Source organism: Lampris incognitus, chromosome 3 (assembly GCF_029633865.1).
Source record: "Lampris incognitus isolate fLamInc1 chromosome 3, fLamInc1.hap2, whole genome shotgun sequence".
Taxonomy (NCBI): Eukaryota; Metazoa; Chordata; class Actinopteri; order Lampriformes; family Lampridae; genus Lampris; species Lampris incognitus.
This window is the reverse complement of record NC_079213.1, coordinates 94,681,435-94,706,015: the sequence shown is the minus strand read 5'-3', so window position 1 is coordinate 94,706,015 and position 24,581 is coordinate 94,681,435. Positions and strand designations below refer to the sequence as shown.

The 24,581-nt window shown below is 41.9% G+C and overlaps 2 protein-coding genes across 3 annotated transcripts in view; one reads left to right on the top strand and one right to left on the bottom strand.

Annotated features, from left to right (window-relative positions):
- Window positions 1-12,391, bottom strand: part of tm6sf2b (transmembrane 6 superfamily member 2b) — an 18,568-nt gene extending 6,177 nt beyond the window's left edge. Inside the window, exons 1-5 of one of the 2 annotated variants that reach the window (XM_056277638.1) lie at window positions 12,337-12,391; window positions 11,909-12,034; window positions 7,802-7,905; window positions 2,699-2,796; window positions 729-832 (exon numbers count right to left, since the gene is read on the bottom strand). In XM_056277638.1, coding sequence (XP_056133613.1) covers window positions 729-832; window positions 2,699-2,796; window positions 7,802-7,905; window positions 11,909-11,988 — 386 coding nt within the window. In that variant the 5' untranslated portion in view covers window positions 11,989-12,034; window positions 12,337-12,391. Of the gene's footprint in view, window positions 1-728; window positions 833-2,698; window positions 2,797-3,245; window positions 3,290-7,801; window positions 7,906-11,908; window positions 12,035-12,336 lie in introns of those variants that run through there. The other variant, XM_056277639.1, reaches the window with a different exon arrangement.
- Window positions 12,392-14,754: 2,363 nt separating this feature from the next.
- Window positions 14,755-24,581, top strand: part of si:ch73-63e15.2 (protein strawberry notch homolog 2) — a 122,479-nt gene continuing 112,652 nt past the window's right edge. The window contains exon 1 of the mRNA XM_056276058.1: window positions 14,755-14,899. The gene's annotated coding sequence lies outside the window, so the exon portion shown is untranslated. The remainder of the gene's footprint in view (window positions 14,900-24,581) is intronic.

Here is a 24,581-nt window from a genome sequence, read left to right as displayed (position 1 = left end):
TGGAGCCTATCTCAGCAGTCATTGGGCGGCAGGCAGGGAGACACCCAGGACAGGCTGCCAGATCATGTATAGTGCAAATTCTCCCACTGATAAATGGCTGAGAACAATTCAAAGAGATTCTTATTTCCACCGTTGCACCCAGCCTCAGGCAGTGTGATCTTTTAAATCTCGAGCGTACCGGCTGCACGTCATATCTAGCTCACCTCATCTCTAACTAGAGAACCTCATTCAGGCCAGCCGATCATACGGATTGCATACAGTAAGTGAACCTAATGAGGCTTGTAAATGAAACCCACTGCCTGTCTACCGTGTTGTTATTCTAAAGACATATTAAGGACATGAGAGTGAAAGAAAGGTTCTGAAGCTTGTCCGCATATGTTAAAATACTTTCATCTTTGCGTAGACAGCTCTTTCTACTTTAACGAGCATTTTCAAACAGCAGCGCTGTACACCGCGCTGCCACATCCTACTGACGGTATATATGTTCATATTATTACTTTTCCAAAGATACATATACACACTGAGACAAAGCCCCTACAAACTTTGATTTCTATGACATGAAAAGCTTGCGTCTCGAATCTTATTTTAGATTGTCATTTCATTTCAAGGCATATTACCGACTATGTATCTCTGTGTGTGTAAGCTAGCGTTAGCGTCGTACCCCCTGTGTCACAATTCCCACAATGTTCTGTGATATGGATGAAATGACAGAATGGACTAACACACACCTGTCTGTTATTCTGCTGATCATCGTCAGGTACATGATGAAGTGGGCTATTCCATCCCAGTAGCACATCATGATGGCATACGGTGTGCCCAGGTAGGGTTCTCCCTAAAATGTACATGTTACTCATTAACACGCATGTCACATACACACCAAAATAACAGACATAGTGTGCCTGGAGCAAAGTAATAGCATTAAGTAAACACACAGTCCTCTCTCAGAGTTCTTGAATTGTTGACTTTCATGTACAGGGTGATGCTGCTAACATCTCACCCTCTCCTCTCTTTCTCATTGTCTTTTGTCTTTCTGCAATATGTGACATTGTACTGCCTGAAATTGCATGCACCAATCTCCGGAGTTTGTGGAGCAAAAACCTCTGCTAAGTGTACCAGGAATCAGGAACACGTTGTCATTTCATTTCATGCACTTGCGTACATAACATGAAACGAAATATCGTTTCCCCCAGCTCACAGCAGTGCAACACAAAGACAAAACACATATCCAAAAACTACAAGAACTACAGGAACACACATTTCCAAACTAACACTATATATCCAGACTAAATAAAAAAAAATCATTGTCCAAGGGAATGAACACCAGCCAGGATGACTGTCAGAACTGCCAGTCTGCATTGGCTAGCAGTTAGCTTAGCCTGCCCCGCTTCCACGTCCTGTCAGACCTCCCGTGGTGTTTCCTCTTCAGATGCAGCTCTGGGCAGGGACCATGGTCCTTGGGCCCACTGGACGCAGCAGACCAGGCTCCCTCAGCTGATCCAATGCCAGCTGTCCCAGCCAGACACCCTCGACACACCTCCCCACACTCCACACGATGACACCAAAAACACAGCCAAGGCTAGGCAAGGCCGCCATCAGACCGCCCTCGGTGTTATCGGAACTGCCGGTCTGCATGGGCTAGCAGTTAGCTTAGCCTGCATCGCTTTCGCGTCCTGTCAGACCGCCCTCGGTGTGACCTCCTTGAGCGCAGCTCCGGGCAGGGCCGTGGTCCCTGGGCCCACATTACATTACATTACAGTCTTTTAGCCAACGCTTTTATCCTAAGCGACTTACAATAAGTGCATTTAACATAGGAAATCGGGAGAACTACTAGTCATCAGAGGTCAAAAGTGCATCTTCTCTCTAAACAAGCATCTAAGAGCAAAACCAGTACTAAAGTAAAAGCGCAAGAGTAGTTCATGAAGAGGAGAGTTTTCAACCTGCGCCGAAAGATGGGCAGCGACTCCGCTGTCCTAGCATCAGTGGGGAGGTCATTCCACCACTGTGGGGCCAAGACAGAAAAGAGCCATGACTGGGTCGATCGGCAGCAGGGGCCTCTGAGCGACGGGGCAACCAGGCGTCCCGAGGCAGCAGAGCAGCAGAGCAAAGTGGTCGGGCGGAGGTGTAGGGCTTGACCATGGCCTGGAGATAGGAAGGAGCTGTTCCTTTCACTGCCCTGTAGGCTAGCACCCGAGTCTTAAACTGGATGCGAGCAGCTACTGGGAGCCAGTGTAGGGACATGAGAAGGGGAGTTGTGTGGGAGAACTTAGGGTGGTTGAACACCAGACGAGCGGCAGCTTTCTGAACAAGCTCCAGAGGTCTGATGGCCGGGCGCCAGCAAGGAGGGAGTCTGCCCACAGGACACAGCAGACCAAGCTCTCCCAGCTGATCCAGCACCAGCTCTCCCAGCCATCAAACGAAGACACAAACTCAGACGCAGATGTGGACAAGCACACATATATGGTATAACAGTTTCTTTTACATATTTCCTAATTAGGTGTTACCTGAATACGAGGTGTTACCTGAACACGAGGTGTTATGACGTCTCATTCCGACTAGACAAAATATTAAGGTTAAGTTACAATGAAACATATGACATGGCATATGACATTTCTTCAAATAGCATTAGCTGAGTGAGGCACAGCCTTGCTTGTCTGGCCTGCCATACACATTACACTGTATCAATAACATCTAGATTTACCGTCTTCTGGTAGAAGTCCATAAACCCAGATATAACACCATCATATTCCAAGGCACTCGTCAGGTCAATGATGCAAGTAAAGGAGAACTCAGCAAACACTGCAGAAACAGAAAGACCAGATGAGTGTTGGGGAAACAAAAACGTGTTTTGCCTAGCACTGGACAAGAAAACGTATTTGCTTTAAAAACCGTGTCATCTCTTTAAAGTGCCTCTGTCACACATAAAAAGCTGACTTGTTCGGCTTCTCTATGTTGTGCTTGGTATACTCTTATCGTAGTTGCAGAATTCCCCAGCTTCACAGTCAAAAACCTCATTCAGCAGTCATAATGATTTTAAAGGAAAGTTCTCTCCTTTTCATGTAACTACTCAATCTGCTTTGCTGCTCTCTTTGAAAACTGAACAAAAGCGTATTAGCGCTTCAGTCCAACTAAAAGGCATTAAACAAAACCAGAGGGGTTGAGAAAAATTCCGCTCTTGAACTTATTTCTGACCCCCACAAACAGCTACTTCCTCTGGTTTCCAGCCTCTTCCTCAACTCACCATCTACCTGGGTTCAAAATATTCACCTCCAGCCAACCAGCCATTGCTTTCTGGGGCTGTTGTGTGGAGATAATGATGTCTTCAAGCAGTGAGGTAAGTTGGAGGCAGATTTAAACGAGAGCCCGGAGAGAACAGACTTATCCTAAGAGCCCAGCTGAGCTGAAAGGCCACTTCTTTGAGCAAAACCTAGGAGCCCCCAATGTGGTATTGCACAAACATGTAATGAATAGCATGGGAAGAGAGTGAGAGAGTGAGAGAGAGGGCGCGAGCAAGAGAGAGAGAGAGAGAGATTTTTTAAAAAGTATGTTTATTCAGTTTACATTCCAGTCCAACAGCTGATATTCAAACATACTCATCATTTTGTAATCCAGCTCATAAAATAAAAACAGTTTCAGAAAAAAAGCCCCATTGAGTCATTTAAACAAGTATTTATAACAACAAACAGGATTTCAAACTCGTCAACTCTACTTGCATAGTCCAACATCACAAACACAAATTTGCCTCAGGGGGGTTTTGCAGCAACACAACATCCTGTTCTTAGACCCTCGCATCAGATGAGGAACAACTCCCTAAACAAATCCCTTTAACAAGGAGAAAAAAATGGGAAGAAACCTCAGGGAGAGCAATAGAGGAGGGAGAGACAGAGAGAGAGGGGTAGAGAGACAGAAAGAGAGCAAGAGAGACAGAAACAGAGAGAGGGAGAGGGCACAAGAGATACAGAGAGAGAGAGAGAGGGAGAGAAAGAGCAAGAGAGGCAGAGAGAGAGCGAGAGATGCTGTGGGGAGCAAAGGCCTCTACACTCTGCAGTATCTGTGATACTGAACTAAATCTTGGCTACATATGCATAATTAATCTGTGCATGTCCTAATAGCTATTACTCTTCTTTTCCACTTGTCATGTCAGGTATGGCTCATTTAACATGCTATTTATATATCGTGTGAGGTGGATATATATATATATATACACTACCGTTCAAAAGTTTGGGATCACCCAAACAATTTTTGTTTTCCATGAAAAGTCACACTTATTCACCACCATATGTTGTGAAATGAATAGAAAATAGAGTCAAGACATTGACAAGGTTAGAAATAATGATTTGTATTTGAAATAAGATTTTTTTTACATCAAACTTTGCTTTCGTCAAAGAATCCTCCATTTGCAGCAATTACAGCATTGCAGACCTTTGGCATTCTAGCTGTTAATTTGTTGAGGTAATCTGGAGAAATTGCACCCCACGCTTCCAGAAGCAGCTCCCACAAGTTGGATTGGTTGGATGGGCACTTCTTTGAGCAGACTGAGTTTCTGGAGCATCACATTTGTGGGGTCAATTAAACGCTCAAAATGGCCAGAAAAAGAGAACTTTCATCTGAAACTCGACAGTCTATTCTTGTTCTTAGAAATGAAGGCTATTCCATGCGAGAAATTGCTAAGAAATTGAAGATTTCCTACACCGGTGTGTACTACTCCCTTCAGAGGACAGCACAAACAGGCTCTAACCAGAGTAGAAAAAGAAGTGGGAGGCCGCGTTGCACAACTGAGCAAGAAGATAAGTACATTAGAGTCTCTAGTTTGAGAAACAGACGCCTCACAGGTCCCCAACTGGCATCTTCATTAAATAGTACCTGTTAGAGCCTGTTTGTGCTGTCCTCTGAAGGGAGTAGTATACACCGGTGTAGGAAATCTTCAATTTCTTAGCAATTTCTCACATGGAATAGCCTTCATTTCTAAGAACAAGAATAGACTGTCGAGTTTCAGATGAAAGTTTTCTTTTTCTGGCCATTTTGAGCGTTTAATTGACCCCACAAATGTGATGCTCCAGAAACTCAATCTGCTCAAAGAAGTGCCCATCCAACCAATCCAACTTGTGGGAGCTGCTTCTGGAAGCGTGGGGTGCAATTTCTCCAGATTACCTCAACAAATTAACAGCTAGAATGCCAAAGGTCTGCAATGCTGTAATTGCTGCAAATGGAGGATTCTTTGACGAAAGCAAAGTAGGATGTAAAAAAAATCTTATTTCAAATACAAATCATTATTTCTAACCTTGTCAATGTCTTGACTCTATTTTCTATTCATTTCACAACATATGGTGGTGAATAAGTGTGACTTTTCATGGAAAACACGAAATTGTTTGGGTGATCCCAAACTTTTGAACGGTAGTGTATATATATATATATATATATATATATATATATATATACAGTGTCAAATAAGCCAGACCGCCAGACACACAGCTGCACTTGCGATTGCTGAAACTTTTCTCAAATCCATTTTTAGTATAAAATGTAACAATATATCTGCAAAATGGTGGTTGACACTTTATTCTAGAGGCTTGCCGTGCAATATTAAAAACAGATACAGGTTTACAAGGATCCGTTGTAAACAGCCTTTCATCACAAGGCTCTGTTGTCTGCACATTGTGCAATGCCCTTCCAATGGCATTTGTCTGTATTGCAACAGGGGGTCTCTCTCTACCGATACCACAGCTTAAACTCCCGTATCACATCTCCCTTTAGCTGTCCCTGACACACATGCATACATACACACACCCACAAATACACACCACTGAACAAGCCCATGTGTGCACCCGCGTGCGCACACACACACACACACACACACACACACACACACACACACACACACACACACACACACACACACACACACACACACACACATGCCATGTCTTGCTCCTGTGTGCCAGTTTCTCTGTAATCCTCCAGAGGAGCAGGTTTATCACTAGCATCTAACAGGTGTGATAGGAAACGGATTATGGTTCTCTATTGTGCAGAGGAGCCAGACACAGCTCTCAGATTCCTTTAGTTCTCTCTGACAGCCCTGCCATTGCCTTGGGAATTGACTATATAACCTCTTAATTGCCCACTGGCATAGCCACTGGCATCAGCGATGCAGGGACATATTTGTGAGGTGCCCCTTGGCAGGAGACTGAAAGTAGTTTGACTGATGGTGACAAGCACGTCAAGGTGAGCTGCTTGGCTGGGAAAGTCACCGTGTAAAAGCTTGATAAAAGGTATATGAAAACATCCACGCAGCCCATCTACTTGTCCTACAAGGTCTGGCTAAGCAAATATATCTTATGTCCTGTCTATGTATACTGCATATGTAATGAGACCAGTATGCATCCACCCAAAGTTAGGATTTCTTGCACACGTGGCTGCTTGGCAAATGAGATTATTCTAATTATAGCTCTGTTTTGTACATAGCCGATGGCACTATGTATTCCATACAGACCTGTTTGTAAGGGCTGGAAACAGAAAACACAGTGTGGCTGCTAGTTACGCTTTAAGATATACATAGTAAATTGTACATTACATTGTATAGTCGGTCGTAATTAAATAAAAGTGTGTGAATGAAACTCCAGGACTGAAGGGCTTTAATCCTTGCATGCCAAACTGAAATGCAGAATTTCACAAGCATACTGTAAACATGTCTCAAGTCTAATCCTGCATCACCACCCTCAAATAATTGGACCTATTTATTCCAGAACAAATCAAAGGCACCGTTCTCAATTGACTTAATCTAAAAGGATGAGCTACGAAGTCAAGCCAAGTGTGCTAGTGCTAAGCAGGTGCTCAAACTTTGAGCCTTCATGGGGCGTCCGGGTAGCGTAGCGGTCTATTCCGTTGCCCACCAACACGGGGATCGATGGTTCGAATCCCCATGTTACCTCCGGCTTGGTCGGGTGTCCCTTCAGACACAACTGGCTGTGTCTGCGGGTGGGAAGCCGGATGTGGGTATGTGTCCTGGTCGCTGCACTAGCGCCTCCTCTGGTTGGTCGGGGCGCCTGTTCGGGGGGGCGGGGGACTGGGGGGGAATAGCATGATCCTCCCATGCACTACATCCCCCTGGTGAAACTCCTCACTGTCAGGCGAAAAGAAGTGGCTGGTGACTCCACATGTATCAGAGGAGGCATGTGGTAGTCTGCAGCCCTCCCCAGATCGGCAGAGGAGGTGGAACAGCGACCAGGATGGCTCAGAAGAGTGAGGTAATTGGCCGGGTATAATTGGGGAGAAAAAAGGAGAAAAATCTGAAAAAAAAACCCCCAAAAAAACCTTTGAGCCTTCATTACATGCCTGTCCCATACGTCACAACTCCTTCAAAACGGTGTCAAATGACGGAATACACCGATGGGAAACTCAAACACCTCCAACTTACTATGCCAAATCTCTAGACCCTAAGACTCTGCTGCAAAGCCCCCCCCCCGCCCCAATGTAAAAGGACATGTAGGTGGTGAAGTTAAAACAAGTTTCAGGGTCACCCATGAGTAACAAATGCCAGTCTGGGTTCGGCTTTGCTCTGAGCCTGATCAGCATAAGCGGCTTTTTGCGTATCAAGTAAATACACAATGAAAACAATTCATGTCTCCACGGCAGCGCAGCGAGCAGTTTGAGAAAATTCTGGAAATCCTTTCTTGTGAACTGCAATCAGCCCCAGAACAATGCTTGGCAGTCATCAACCTTTCAATAATTCTAGTGTGAAACTCAGCAATTTGATAATCTATTCAGAAAAGGTTGGGAAAGATGCAGGGTTATTTATATACAGTACCAAAGAATAGGGCGTCTTTAGGGGGATTGCCACGAGTGATGACAAAGTAGAACAGAAACACGACCACCAACACAGCGATTCCAATCTCCAAGATCACGTAAGGCCTGTGAAAAAAAGAGGAGGGGGGGGGCAGAAAAAAACTATAATCTCTGAAAAGTAATAACACATTATGCAGCTACACGGTACAACTTCAGTGCTTGCACTTTGTACATTTAGACAGCAATCGCCGTCTGATTTTCTGCCTCATTCTCTTTTCTAATTACTTTCTCTCATGAAAGTTGGACCGGTCTCCTCTACAGTGCTAAATTAGTGAAGGATGATGAATGGGAAGACGGAGAGAATGATAATCGTGCCAACGCCTCAGGTGAGCAAGTAGGAGAAGTACACAGACGTTGTAAGATAATGCTAGTGATAAATGTGCCGGGTCCAGGGAGAGCGAGGCGGCTGCCGCTGTCACTACGATGTGCGAGCCTGGTGAAATCCCGGTGGGATAGGGGGCCTAACGTAGGCTTTTACCTCCTTTATTTTCAGCCATCTGTGCTTGCTTTTCAAATTACTGATCCCATGCCATGCCTTATCACCACAACGTGTTAGCTTACACATTTTTTTTTTTTTTAATTTTGTTTCCCATGATTCAGTGGTCCTCAGCAGTGTTGGATTGGATACCAGTTGCTCCATGCTGCAACGACACAGTACTTGTATAATCTTCATTGGCTCACTTGACTCAGTGTGCTCCAGTCAACATGTTCTAGAGATACGACGACGGTGTTGATGTTGCAGAAAGCCGAGTTTACAAAGCAGTTCCTTAAACAAAACAGCACAACCACTGGGAGAAGAGAAGAATAAAGTTTGGATGAAACAAACACACAAAAAAAGTCCTGTTAAAACGATGTGGGTTTTGAGGAAGATTTGAAAGGCGCAGTCACCCGTAGACTTGAACCCAGACTCTGGAACAACGAGGAGGGAACGCTGTGAGGATCTAAGGCTGCACATTGGCTCATATACCAACCACCCTTATAATCATTTTTTTACCTTTCCTAAGCCTCATATATATATATGTCTATTTTTATTCCCATTTCTATAGACGGTTTCCAACAGGGATCAGTGAAATTCCTCTAATCTTTTCCAAATCTATGAGTCGATTCTGAAGTCCTGCTTTTAATATTTTTTTTACACCTATAAGGACAGCATGCTCAACATTTCAGTGTCACTTTGATAAATTACTGATGCTCATTAAGGATCTTGGCAACTAAGGTGAGTGTGATTCTCAATCTGACTTCGTCTCACTGGCACAGATGCAAGAATGCAATACTATCACAGTGCTGTTACATACTTTTAATGACCTTCTTTCATAATGGATTTGTTGATGACTCCTTTTTTTCTATTGCATTATTTTGAGTTTTCTTGAAATAGTGCCATAAGCTTCTTCATTGCAGCATTTTCAATCTGCCAGTTTGCTTAGTAGTCTAATCACATAACCAACCCTTTATCAGTCAGATATGACAAGGTCCCCACATATATATCGCCCTGACCCTTGATGTATGGTTCTATTATACTGTAAACACACATGAAACTCTTCATGATAAGTGAGTTTGCATTATTCACTCCTGTTTCTATGGCCAGCGGCATCCCATTTCTCATATTAGTTCAGCAGTTTGTCAGTTGTTTGAGAGAAAAGCATTACAAAAAAAAACTTCATCTATCACTGGCAGAGGTGTGGGAGGCAGCAGCTCCGGCCATGTTAGTGCTACACTGCCCTCCATGTTTACCAGTCTTAGGTATCACTGCTTTACAAAGGAAAAGGCTAATGTCCTCAAGGTGTCTTCCCTGCAAACTTGCAATGTACACTACCGTTCAAAAGTTTGGGATCACCCAAACAATTTTGTGTTTTCCATGAAAAGTCACACTTATTCACCACCATATGTTGTGAAATGAATAGAAAATAGAGTCAAGACATTGACAAGGTTAGAAATAATGATTTGTATTTGAAATAAGATTTTTTTTACATCAAACTTTGCTTTCGTCAAAGAATCCTCCATTTGCAGCAATTACAGCATTGCAGACCTTTGGCATTCTAGCTGTTAATTTGTTGAGGTAATCTGGAGAAATTGCACCCCACGCTTCCAGAAGCAGCTCCCACAAGTTGGATTGGTTGGATGGGCACTTCTTTGAGCAGATTGAGTTTCTGGAGCATCACATTTGTGGGGTCAATTAAACGCTCAAAATGGCCAGAAAAAGAGAACTTTCATCTGAAACTCGACAGTCTATTCTTGTTCTTAGAAATGAAGGCTATTCCATGCGAGAAATTGCTAAGAAATTGAAGATTTCCTACACCGGTGTGTACTACTCCCTTCAGAGGACAGCACAAACAGGCTCTAACCAGAGTAGAAAAAGAAGTGGGAGGCCGCGTTGCACAACTGAGCAAGAAGATAAGTACATTAGAGTCTCTAGTTTGAGAAACAGACGCCTCACAGGTCCCCAACTGGCATCTTCATTAAATAGTACCTGTTAGAGCCTGTTTGTGCTGTCCTCTGAAGGGAGTAGTACACACCGGTGTAGGAAATCTTCAATTTCTTAGCAATTTCTCGCATGGAATAGCCTTCATTTCTAAGAACAAGAATAGACTGTCGAGTTTCAGATGAAAGTTCTCTTTTTCTGGCCATTTTGAGCGTTTAATTGACCCCACAAATGTGATGCTCCAGAAACTCAATCTGCTCAAAGAAGTGCCCATCCAACCAATCCAACTTGTGGGAGCTGCTTCTGGAAGTGTGGGGTGCAATTTCTCCAGATTACCTCAACAAATTAACAGCTAGAATGCCAAAGGTCTGCAATGCTGTAATTGCTGCAAATGGAGGATTCTTTGACGAAAGCAAAGTTTGATGTAAAAAAAATCTTATTTCCAATACAAATCATTATTTCTAACCTTGTCAATGTCTTGACTCTATTTTCTATTCATTTCACAACATATGGTGGTGAATAAGTGTGACTTTTCATGGAAAACACGAAATTGTTTGGGTGATCCCAAACTTTTGAACGGAAGTGTATATGCATACAGAAACTAAGCAAACACTGTGACACCAAATGGAGGCCTCCTTGCAACCGCTCCATTTCATCAGTGCAAGATTTATGTACACAATACTGTTATTCTGCAGAATGGAAGAGCGCAAGGCATATTGCATGTCAGATGCCATTTATCAAACTCTTCTGCACTGTCTGTATTGATTGTCAACATCCATATGCTCAAAGGAGACCCAGCAGAGATATCACAGAAAAAGAGTCTGAAAAAAGAAAAAGCCAGAAATGAGAAATATGCAGAGTTCAGAGCTGCAAGGTAGGAATGGAGCATGTACTACTATACTATACTATACTATACTATACTATACTATACTATACTATACTATACTATTCTCCTCTGGGATAATAACCCAGCTACTACTAAAAATTGTTCATCATCAGCTGTAGTCAATAATAGATCATGATGAAAGGCTACGCCCCAAGCAAACAGCTAATGTAGTTAGGAATGACTCGTACAACTTAATGCTCTTTAATACGGAAAAAAAACACTTTAAAGTAAACAAATAATACAATGTTAGCTACATCTATGAGATATTAGGCCATATTTACAAATAGTGTCCTGCTGCGGCTATTTTTTCTAAGGTTCCTCCATTTAATCCTAAATTTCATAATTTCAAGTGTTTATGAAACTAAAGAGGACTTGGCAAATACAGCTTGAGCTGGGGGAATTAACCTGTTTCAACACGGCTGAGGATTTGCCAGGGATTTTACTCAAGTACACACGTGTAGGGAATTTGCTTTCAGTTTTTAGGTTATAGTGTCCTCAAGTGGCGGTGAACAGTGGAAACTGATGATAAGTTGCACATAACCAGTTCCATTAATTATTTTGTTCATAATTACACAGGGATTATAGTTGTAATTTATTTTGTCATATTACACTACGGTGATATATTTTTATTAGCAAACTGATTAACCTTTAGAGATTGTCCACCTCTCAAGGTTTAAGAATATATATTCATATGAGCAATTTTCACCAAGAAATAAGTTTTGACCAATGAAGAAATAAAAGAAAGTGTAAAACGGACAACTTACTCTTGAAGCTCTGGAATGGTGTTCATTGTATAAAGGACGCCAAGGGCAGAAAGGGAAAATAAAAAAACTAAGGTCTCCATCTCTTCAAGTTGCTTCACCCCCCTCCCTGTAGAAATCTAAGTACTACTGGAAATACAATTTGGATGTCAGAGATTAAAGTAAATAATAAGCTAGAGCCACGTACCACACAATCTACAAGAATCTAAACCTGAGCCTGTTTGGCTCGGTGAATTTGCATCTAAAGAACTTATGGTTGAATTTAATCATCAATATAATGACCAAACGCCGCTATTATCACAGTGTTAATACTGGTAAAACACATGAAGTACATTGTTTGAGGTATAAACACATGGAACACAAGAGGCTCAGTGAAAACCAAGATCTGCAATCTCCTCTGAAATGGAAAAGAAAACAGAGCATACCCTTACCGTCTCACTAGCCTTTTGGTGGGTTGATCAAAATTGTGGCCGGCCTGAGGGAGACACAGTCTTTACTGGGGTAAATAACAGCCTGGAGACAAAGAAGCTTTTCGGAAAGGTTATGCAATTCAATTGTGCCAGAGATTTACATAAGTCGTATTAGAGCATGTGTTCTCATAGAGAGTTTATTCTACCTTATGATGCACTTCACTTTCAAGTCACATTTTTTTGCATTAAGCAATACACTTGTGGTATGGTTTTAAAATAAGTGGGCACAATCTCTCCTCTCTTTGACCTAATCGTTCTCGGTGGGTTTGTACACATCAGTATATAATGTTTTACTGACTAGGAATTCAACTGTTGCATAGATTTTTAGGGACTATTTTATGGGTATTTTTATGATTCAAATTGGTCAAATGGCTTTAAGTGTATGCTATGAATGAAAATCAAGCATTTTTCGAGGTTGGTGTGTCGTATAATGCTGCCAGCAGAGAGCGCCAGGTTCAAACTTTGAGAACAGACAGAGCACGACACTGGCAAAAATATGTACATAAATGTTCATATTTTATGTCCCCCCCCCCACATTATATTTTGAAAAAGCAATGCATTTACACACACACACACACACACACACACACAAACACACACACACACACACACACACACACACACACACACACACACACACACACACACACACACACACACACACACACACACACACACACAAAATAGGTGTCTAATTTGAACATGGTGATCGGTAAAATTACCTTGTATTATCAAGATATAAGAGGTGGGATGCAATGATTTGTTCGCAATTTGAAATATCCTTACTGACATGCTCAACTTAATCTCTTTGAAACGTGTACTGAAAAGGTGCCACTATGCAGTCATCATACTTCTATGTTCTGTATTACTCAAGACAGTACCAGAGCATCAGGAATACTTTGCTGACTTGTCTCCCAACAGTTTGCTTCTTGATCCTCACTTTGAGCTTCAATATGCCCCACTACCAAAACTACACACATTGCTACCCCATGCCTCCCACACCCCTATGTTGGAAAAAAGGGGGATTGTTATACCAGGAAAGCAGTGACCATACTTGTTTACTGGAAACACCTGGAGCTCCTCCAAACACACTGTTCAATAACTCAGAGTGGACAGATGAACGCCAAAATAAGAGCAGCAACCAGGAAAAGGGTAAAGACATGTTCATTTGTGTGTGTGTGTGTGTGTGTGTGTGTGTGTGTGTGTGTGTGTGTGTGTGTGTGTGTGTGTGTGTGTGTGTCTGTGTCTGTGTCTGTGTCTGTGTCTGTGTGGGCCCTGTGATGGCCTGGCGGCCTGTCCAGGGTGTCTCCCCGCCTGCCGCCCAATGACTGCTGTGATAGGCTCCAGCACCCCCGCGACCCTGAGAGCAGGGTCAGCGGTTTGGATAATGGATGGAGTTCAACTTCTCGAGCCAAATGCGATTGACGCTTTTATTGAAAATTGTATTATTTCCTTCCAGAACTACTTCTGTAGAGATTTTATCAACCCATCTGTCCATTTTTGATGCCCACTTTATCCAAATCAGGGTGGTGGGGAGGGATTTTATGTTACGATCTAATGAAACGTATGTTTGTGGCTATTTGCGAACGTTTAAATTCAAATATGATGGAGCACAAATAATTTGTTAAAGAAAATCCATGCCTGTGTCTGAGATTACGCGGTCAATGCATTTTCTTCGTGCTTTGAACTATTCTTAGCACCATGTTTTGTCAGTTGTTATTGAATGCATCCAAAACTGTTTAGCCAATGGTTGTAATCAGTTCGTGGCTATGTAAAAACAGATCAATATGAACTGTTTAGTGGAGTTGCATAGGCATAATAATGGAATAATGGTGTAATAATCAGAATGTCGGTAGGCACACAGTTTATATTATCACTCAATGGGTGAGGGCTACTGTGTGTCATAGGCAGACTAACTTCAACTTCAACTTCAAGACCCCCCCCCCAAAAAAACAACAACATAAAATTGAGGAAAATGTGTGAAGTTGTAGCACCTCGATTTGAAATTCAAGAATCCTCAGCTATTAGTAGTTTACTTTATTCCTAAACAGACACACCGTTTACCAAAAATGCATAATAATAAAAATTGAATTGCATGATTACTGTTCACCGATTCATAAGGGAAGCGATGTTTAACTGCGTCGTGGGACAAATGAATGCAATCCATCGCGCCGACCCAGACCTAATGGTAAACATCACGGGTGATGCGTCTTGATCAGATTTAAATGCCTTAAGATAATTTCTTCTCTTGTCAATCATAAACCCGCTCGCCGGTATTGTTTTAGCTGTATGTGCGACTTCCGGCTCCGTGTTTGGAGGTACACGATCAACAAGGGGGTATCGCGTGACGACAGCAAAGGAAATACTTGCTCTGTCTATTCAAGATGGTAGCGTCTCAATCAGGAAGTGCAAGCGAAAACTGAAGAGGGATAGTTGGATAAAATTCCGTGTTGCGTCTCATTTGACGCGAGTAATTTTCGAAAACCGTCAAGTTTGGATCAACAATAACCGATTTTTTTTTGTGGTAAGTGAAATTCAGGGGTTTAAAAGACGAAGCGACGCGATCGTAGTTAACGTTTTAGACGGGCCAGCCTCTCCTTAAGTGCGCCTCTTTTATACGTCAGGGCACGCCGGTGCAATGGCTTGTCAGATGTGACTCCGTAAATCTTAAATTTGGTAAACCTAAACAAAGCTTGGCCTACCCCTACCCCCCACCAAAAAAAAAGAGAAAAAGAAATACTCTTAGTCAAAGCTATGTCATGTTGCAGTGGGTTAATGAAAGTATAACTACTCAAAATGTGTGCGTTAGAAATGTGTGATGTGTTTCTTAAGTGTTATTTGTCTTTAAATTGTATAATTCCATGTCAGTGTGACGTGAGATCAATCACAATTCACGATTTTTCCCATACTTTTTAGTAAATATCGGTGGAACTCCGTTTGCTCGGCAAATATTGTTAAGCAAAACGAGCGTACCCTGATGCTAGTTAGCTATGCTAACATAGCTAGCGTAATTAGCATCAGAAGCGCATCGACTATAGCCAAACAGAAGAATCTAATATCATCGTCTTTGTTATTTTTAAAAAACGATTTAATTTGTCTTCATCTCACATTCGCTTGCTGTCTAGTGTCAGCTAAGGCTGACCCTGTGCCGTCCAGCGACCTAACAGTTTTAACAACGTTGACGCTAGAGCTTGTCCAGTCCTTTCTTTGTGTTGTGCTTCGATGTCTGAACCGGAGATCCGTCACATTTAGCCAAGACGTTTAAAATTGACGACGAGTTTGTTTGAAAACTTCAAATGTAGCTTGTGCTGATATAATATTTTATTTAGGCACGCTACTTTACAGAAATTACTATATATGAAGACTGTTTTGTTGTTAGTTGTATTTCATTGAGCTTGATGTTGTTCAACTTTTACAGTGTACGGTATGCTTTAGTTCACTTTGAATAGCATTTGTCGAGAACTACTGTTAAAGTAGTTGTTCTCGGTTGGCTTCTGGAAGTATTGCCGCAAGTTCAGTAAATAAATCGTTATTGGTAGCAGTTAACGTTACTTGAATTAAGCTAACAGTGACGCAAATTCAGCACAACTCAGACCGGAGAGGTTATAAGACAAATATAAGGTTGTGATCGTCAAAGCTACCCCATTTTAACAAGAAAAATCCCAACTTAAGGACACAACCCATTGACATCTGTGTCCATATGCCATCCACATACAGCTGTCATTCGTGTTTTTTTTATTATCAGCAACACTTGCCTGTCTGTAGTTCAGTGAACACTTAGACTTTCCATATCAGTGTATATATTTTGGAAAAGGCCTGTGATGAAAGTTGTGTGTTCAACCATGTCTTAACAAAGGCTTTTTAAAGTGGCAGTAGACAACTTTTTGACCCCCCTAGCGTTTCCAAGTGGTATTGTTTGCGCTGCTGTCGCAAAGACAACCGGATTGCTTTCCGTTTATTAGCAGCCTGGCTACCGTCCAAAGCAAGAAACAACCGTAATGCTGTATTCCAGAGAACTTGGAAATCGAGTTTCCGACCTCCTAGTAGAAAAACAACAATGGAACGCCACTCAGAGTCGGAGTTCCTACTTGTAAACTCGGGGCAAATCCATCTACACCGACTTTACGGAGAAGCAGTTGTCTGACATCACACAACAATGGCAGCACCCATGGAGGCGCAAAGTGTTAATGGTAAACCATCAACTAAGGCAACGTAAAGTATATTTGCCTGTATTTAATCACAATGATACATACTATCATACAGTAAAACCAGTTCTGCATTAAATTGATGTCAAAATATGTTGACAGGGATATTAGCTAGCTGGTTATGGTAAACAGTCTCTGAAAGTTATCTGCACAAAAGTTATTCCTGTTTCATTTATATATGCAAGGAGGCAGCACTGATCACAATTCAATTGTTTATAAACTTGCCAATGAAAACACCGGTTTATCACGATCAGCCATGTTTGTTTGTTTACGTTTGGCGTCCTGCACCTGGAACGCTTGGAGGTCGGAAATGGGAAATTCCAACCTCGGACTTTGAATGGAACGTGGCATAAGAATCCCAATTTGAACTAGAAACCCCGATCTCAGTGCTATGATAAAGGCAGAGTAAAATATCAGGTAGTATTAACAAATAAGCAGGTTGTGTTACTTTCTGATCCAGTAGAAAAATGCCAACTGAATGTCAGTTTGGAACCCTCTCAAGTCCCAGGTGTTGTATCGAATTTTTGTTTGCCTGTTGAGATCTGTTTCCCCCCTAACCAGAGTTCAATACAACACAAACCTCAACCTAACCTAAACCAAAGCTTATCCCAATGCTTAGCTTAACCTAATCATAACTGATAGCTAACCTGTTTCCATGCGAATGCTTTCGTCTGGCTAGGGTGAAACATCTCAACGGGGAAACAGAGTTTGGTACTACACCGGTGCTCTCTCCATCGAGTCCAAGATTCATTTTTGTCTTAAATCTGTTTCTATCACTCCCTGTTCGCCTTCTTTGCCTCCTCCGTCAACGGGGTTCTTTGTCTCTTGCCGGGTAAATTTTCCACTGTCACTTTGGTTGTTCCACCATCCGCCGTTTCTGCTGCTGGGGGTAGCTACCGGGGAAAACCAAAGTGCTATCCTTTTACTATGTTGGTTGCACAATGGTTGCCGCACTTCCTTCGTGCTGTAAATCTAGTCTTAATTTTCCCGCATGATCGTACCTGGAGGCAGACAGAACAGTATTGCATGAAAGCGATGCTTATAGTGAACCAATCTTAACACCGATGGTGTCATTATTCTATAGCCATTACACCGTGCAATCAACATTTCATAATGATAAGTTAAAGCAAAAAAAGTTGTCTATTGCCGCTTTAACTTTTATACACTAAAACAGTATTTCAGCTCATTTTCTCTGTGGACATTATACCCTTGTCTTCAAAAAACACATTTGTCTACCAAACCTTTTTGTACTAAGTTTTTTTTCCCTTTGGGAAGCACTCCAATGCTCACTCTCTTTTAATGTATACATTTATTGACATGTAGCCATTGTGCTATACATATGCGTCATTGTGCTGCATTAGGCTTGCCTGTGAGTGTGTGGAGATCGAAAATTAGCGCAAGTATTGTTACCCGGGTCTGTTACATATGTGCATGTAGTGAGGAAAGAGAGGGTAAGTTTTGACAGTGGAGTTTATTCTGATTTTAGAGCTCTTTCACGATAAAATACATTCATGGCTTTTGAGCTTGAGGCTAAGCTCTTGTTCAGAAGGTGATACTAAGACAAGGGAAAATGTTTGAAGATACTTTGGGGAGAAGCAGAGTGGATGAATGACCAGTATGGAATGAATGAATAAAAGCTCTCAAAAATGCCCCCCCCCCTGTTCTTTTTATCTACTGCAATATCCCCTCTTGTTTCCAGTGTGTCCATCGCCTCTGGCCAAGACAAGTCAGTCAAGCCTAATGCAAGCCTTAACACAGGTTGCTATGGCGGCTGGCTATTTTTCCAATTATGTCATTTCCCTGTTGTTAAAGGATACTTTTTGGTAATTGTGAAGCGAATGACATTCCATTTTTCTCTTGTCTTCCTGTAGGAGTGCGCTTATAGCTGGTGACGTGGTCAAAGGCCTTAGTGTCATTTGTTGTCTGATTCTTGTTGCAGCCTTCTGCCCCCCCCCCCATCACCCAATAGACTCTAATAGCAGCAGGCAGGCTGTTTAACTCTTTTAGTGTCAGGCAGGAAAAACGGGCTGAAAACCACAAACTCCCCCACCACCACCACCCAGGCAGCCCCTCTCCTAACTGTTGTGCAGCCCAGAGCACCGGAGCTGCTGGATCAATAGACGCCTGTTCTCTTTGTGGCAATGTACAGAGAGAGGAAAAAAAAGGCATCGGCTTATAATGTGCTTTTTGTCTTGTCCTGTGAATTGGGTTAACTGAAGTAATAGTGCTACTTGAAACAAAGAGGCCATGTAATCAAGATATGTTTCAGCTAGTGTTTGTTTGACTTGAAACAAAAAATAGTCCTGCAAGCATGCCAGATTTAGTTGAAAATTTTTCACAGGTTTGTTTTTTTGGGGGGGGGGATCAGCTGCAGATCTAGGACTTCAGTATGGCCTTTGCTGTCAAGTAAAATTTTACCACATGCTTCAGAACATTGCTTAAAGCCATTTACTTGTGCTTCTAGACATTTTTATATTCACGTTTATATTCTTCCTCATGTGCATGGCACTTCATCACTCCCTCAATTCCCCATAGTGTCATACAATCAAATCCCTGCTCTACACTATTGGGACCTTGAGAACCACAGCTCAAAGAGCTGTTGATCTTCTTGTGTTTAGTAGGATCAGCAAGGACGATGCAGAGACCTCTGCTCTGATAAACTCGAAAAGCCCGATCTCGAATACTCACCCTTAGCCTTTGGGACTCCTGTTCCTATCGCCTCTGGACTCCTCTCCAATTCTACTCTCCACAGTATTTGTGATATAGTTTTTCTCAACCCTCTCTCTGCTCCTCTTGTGCTCTCTGGTTGGTGCCAGTGATAAATCTCATTTATTGCCTGCGGGCTGATTGGAGTGAGAGTGAAATATGTGGAGTGGAGGAGGGTGGTGGTCTTAGTACTGCTGGGGGCTGGGGGCATAAAAGGCTAAACTCAGTTTTTGCTTTCCCAGAATCTGGCCTTCATTAGGTAATAATGCATGTATTAAACATGGAGGCCCAGTTAGTGGACAGGCGGAGCGAAAGTGATAGTTTTGGGGAACTATAGCTACTGTGCTACTTCCCATTTCTATTGCTCATAAGGCTAGTGTTTTTTCAGAGTATTGTTTTATTGTCCCTGATCTGCTAGCTACTAGCCAGACCCTCAGGCTTTGTGGGTCTCTCCCAAGCTGCATAACTGCCCTCTTAGGAGATTACTGAGATACAGGAAAGGGTCCCTTGTCCTTGAATTTTTTTAGAGCACTGCTTTTCAGTTTCATATTGGAGAAGTATGTCAACATTCCTCTGAGAACAGCAAACATTTTCATTTCAAGATGGAAATCATCCAGGAAGGAAATGTGAGAGAAATATTTGTGGATGGCTATGAATTCTACGTGTGTCATTGTTTCAGCAAGCAAAGGTGGCCAACCCAGCATTTTAAAAAAGAAAAGCCCTTTGAGAGACCTTCCATAGATTAAAGTATTACCTGGGAAAGGGGTCTGAACAGAATTTCAGAAGCATAGGCAGCCCTCATTATGATAACTCCCATGACAAGGCCACTTGGGTATTTTTGCAAATTTGCTGCCATCTTTCAAATTCGCTCATCAGATATGAACACAAACATCAGAGCAGAGAAGGGTCCAGACTGCTGAATAAAGTCTTCCTTTTTGTTGGGAATTATTATTCTGGCAATGATCATTTTACAGTAATTTGCACCTCTGGGATAAAATATTAACACCAATTAACATTAGCAGCGAGAGTCACGTTGGTGGGTGGCTTGCAGCCTTCATTTTGGTTTCGTGATTCTACTGTACTAAATATTTGTATTAAGAAGTGGAAACCAGTAGACTAAAAAGGCAGTTTCTCACAGCATTCCTTTATTGCTTGTGCATGTGTCTAAATTGCTCACTTTTTTTCCTTCCAGTTTTCCCCCTGTTTTCACCCCAATTGTATCTGGCCAATTACCCCGCTCTTTTTGAGCCGTCCCGGTTGCTGCTCCACCCCCTCTCTGCCGATCTGGGGTTCACCCCAACTGACCAGAGGAGGTGCTAGTGCAGCGACCAGGACAAAAACCCACATTTGACTTCCCACTCGCAGACACGGCCAATTGTGTCTGTAAAGACGCCCAACCAAGCTGGAGGTAACACGGGGATTCGAACCGCCGACCCCCGTGTTGGTAGGCAACGGAATAGACTGCTACCCTAACTGGTCACCCTAAATTGCTCACTTTATCATTCTCACATAGGCCTTTCACAGGATGCTTTGGGGACTATGGTGTAGGTCAGTGTTGGGCAAAATCTCTGACAGGTGTTAATATTGGTTATTTTTGTTTCCTAGTTTAGTAACACCTGTGTGACTAGGACATTAATTTCAAGATGTTTTATTTTCACAAGTAGCCGAAAAAAATGTCTTAGGTCTGCTTGCTTATTCCAAATCAGAGAAGGCTATGGCCAATTCCTTAATAGTCGAGACCTGTGATAAAACTCTCCATACCTTATCCTGTGCTGTTAAACTTTTTCAAAGCAGTAGGCTAGATTTGTCTTGAGTTAACTTTGTCAGGGAAAGGATTCTGTTTAACCTGAATGTTAAGCTCTAATTGCGTTTAAGTGTGTTTAAAGTGAGGCAACAATTTTGTTTTTCAGCAGCTCATCTTCTATAGTTGCTGTGCCAGAGAAAGAAACGTTCAGAAGATGAAAAGGACAAAAACCAATGAAGTCCCCACTGACCATCCCATTAGTGCGGCATAACTACACAGACGTGCAGTTTTCCTGTGAAAGAGATCTCATTGATAAACTTCCCCAGTATGAATAGAGATTTGCGTGTTGAGAGGAGATGTAATCAGACCTGAGTGTACAGTGGTCACTGAGAAGCGAGAATGGGAGGAGTCCTGCCCAGGGGCAGCCTCTAGGTTCTATCTGGTCTGACTACCAAATGAAAGATGTACACACACATACCTTTGCTTTTTAACACTTGAATGACCAGGGTGGTCATTATGGCCATTTTGGATTTTCAAAGTTTAATAACTTTGTGGGGGGGGGGGGGGGGGTTAAAGACCTGCTGCTCCCTGAATGCTCCTAAAATTGCATATATTCGCATTAAAATGAGTTTTAGATCAATTGCACACACACACACACACAAAAGCTATGATAAGATCTACCTAAAACAAACATGATCAGTCAAAATCACCGCACGTAATTTGCGAGTGATCATGAATGTCATGTCACTATTTATGACGAGTGTTGGTCAAATCATTTCCTTCGTGAAGTTCATTGCTCTGTCCTAGAAACACACTAACGTTCTCCAGTGCAGAGAAATAGTCTAAACTTGATTTTTGATTATTGCCAACATGTCTCGTTACAGACGCCATTTCAGATGCACCGTAACTACCACCGAGGCGTTGCAGTATTTACAGGCGTTGGACAGCGGCGATTTTAAATTTTTGAAAAATAGTATTACGGTTGTTAAAATGTTAATTTTGGTGTCAGTCGTTTCTTAACAGATATACTAACATATGTAATGCATTAATATCTCAATTGGGTATTTATCTTAGAATATAGAGTTTAAAAAGAGTTTTCTAGTAATTTGTTGTTTGGAACTGTTTCAATTGTTATTTTCAGTTCTTGTTTTAAATTTCACGTTTTATAGGCCTTGTTACGTTTGTTAGATTAGCAATATGTGTTTTCCGTTTTGTTTTTCGGGTAATATTTTCACGTTTTCAATTTTGCTTTACATGTTCGACCATGTCTCTCTGAAGTTTAAATTCTTTTAAAAAATAGTATTATAGTTGTTAAAATGTTAATTTTGGTGTCCACCGTTTCCTAACAGACGTACTAACATATGCAATGCATTAAAATCTCAATTTGGTATTTATCTTGACAGAATATAGTTAAAAAACTGACCATCATTTTGACCGTCCATGGTTGTTTTAGGTAGGAGTGAAATCCCGGTCATTCTTTAATGCACGTGCATTACACAGACATGCATAATGATATTTAGAATTTACTGGATTGGAGGAGAGGCTTCAAATTCCTGGGAGCCCATAAGCTTCTGGTTCATTAAAAAGCCTTTCAACAGGTGAAATACAGAATGAAATAAGTAGATCTGTCTATCTATTTCTCCTTCTCTTCCCATGCAATGCTTGTACTTAACGGATGTTTAATGCTCAGGGCATCAATAACAGTACATTTGACTTAGTTTAGAGCTCACACTACATTCAACCCCTTTTTTGTCACCAGTGTTCCCTGCTGATCCAACTGTTTTTAGGTAGGCGAATTTTGTGAACTAGGGCTCGCCATTTTAATATTTGTCTGCTTGCTTGGTTGATTGATTGTTGTTGTTGTTGTTCAGGGGTGTGACAGTGGCTTCAATTGACCCAGCTAGTCAGCCAGCGCCCAGCCAAAGTCCACAGCTGAGTTGCTCTAACCATAGTTGAGTGGAGCCGGCACAGCCAGACACAGAGATGCAGAAAGGGCCCTCCAACTCAGAGTGTGTGGTGCAATATTACTCACAGTCCTGCCCGTTGAAGTGAATTTAAACAGTGTAAGAGCAGTGATATTCAGTCATATGCCATGGCAAGAACCATGTGTACATCTCCTTTCATTCCAACCAAACACTACACCATCTTATTTCACTAATTAATACACCTTTAACCAGACCAGGGAGGACCGTTTACAGGGTTCACACACTTCATGGAAAACCTGGAAATTTATAGATTAGTTTTCAAGTCATGGAAAACACCTGGGAAATGATAAAAATAAAAGAAATGCCCTAGAAATATTATTGAGATCAATGTCAAGTTAGGTCATAAAATTGTATTTTTAACTGCTCAGATTGAAAACATTTTCATAATTTTTAGCTGAGATCACATTTTTTCCCACTTTTAAGCTGCTGAGATTGTACATTAGTGCTTGAAGTTTGGGAGGATTTTATGTCCAGGGACCCGCTAAAGGTTGCACACTGCATTCAGAGACAGTTGAGGCTTCCACTGACAGTTAATATTAAGAGCATGATGTTCCGTGAGCAACGGCTGTCACATGACATATTCAAGTAAAAGTGATGTTGTTTTGATGAAAGCCGACATACATACGGCCCTTCGTTGCTCATGGTTGAATACTGATGGACGGAGAAAAGCTCTATCTAATTTCGAATCACAGCAAAATGGAGTTCAGTCGACCTGATCAGCCAATATTGAGATATGTGCCCTCGTGAGATAGAATTCCTTTTGTGTTTTCACATCTCCACAATTGGCCTATAAATAGATGTATTTCCCGTACTTTTATTTTCCTAGAGCTAATTTTAGTTCTGAGACCCATGTTCTTCTTGCCTGGGCCCATTCCAAGATCAGTTCCCGTAGGTGTTGCGGTTTTAGAATGGGCTTTTTTTGCATTGTCACATAATATATGGACAGAACGTTTCGCTACTGTTGCATTCAAATTATGCTGTTTTTTGTTCATATGATGAACTTTTTATCATAATATAACTTATTCATTGTAATAACTCTTTACGAGATGTAGGGCCAGTTTTCCAGCTATGAATTTTCCAGTTATGAATTTTCCAGCTTTGTGAATGTTAAGGAGTCACTGCGTTGTCTCATAATGTGCTTTCAGAACTAAGTATTATCGAAGCTGCATCGGGCAGTCTTGAACATCAGCTATTTTGTTGTTTTGTGCCGCTGAAAAGTGAATTTGATAGATTTTTTTCCCGGTGTTCTGACAGACTGACTCACTGAAGTAACCATGACCGAGAGAGGTTTTTTGGGTTCTGAGCGGCAAGGAGCCAGCAGCCTCAAATCAGCAGAATCTGTGTAGGGGTCAGACTAGGTGAAAGGCAGCAACAGACGCCACTGGCTAGCTCCAGCAGTGTGAGGGAGGGAGCAGTGGGCGGGCTTAACGCAGGGAAAGTAGGCTACATTGGACACAGCAGATGATTTAAACCATGTAGAGAGACCAGAAACAGTGGTTCGGCACTGGGTTAAATACAGAGGAATGACAGAGAGGGATGCTGATGGAAATGGAGAAATAGTGGAAG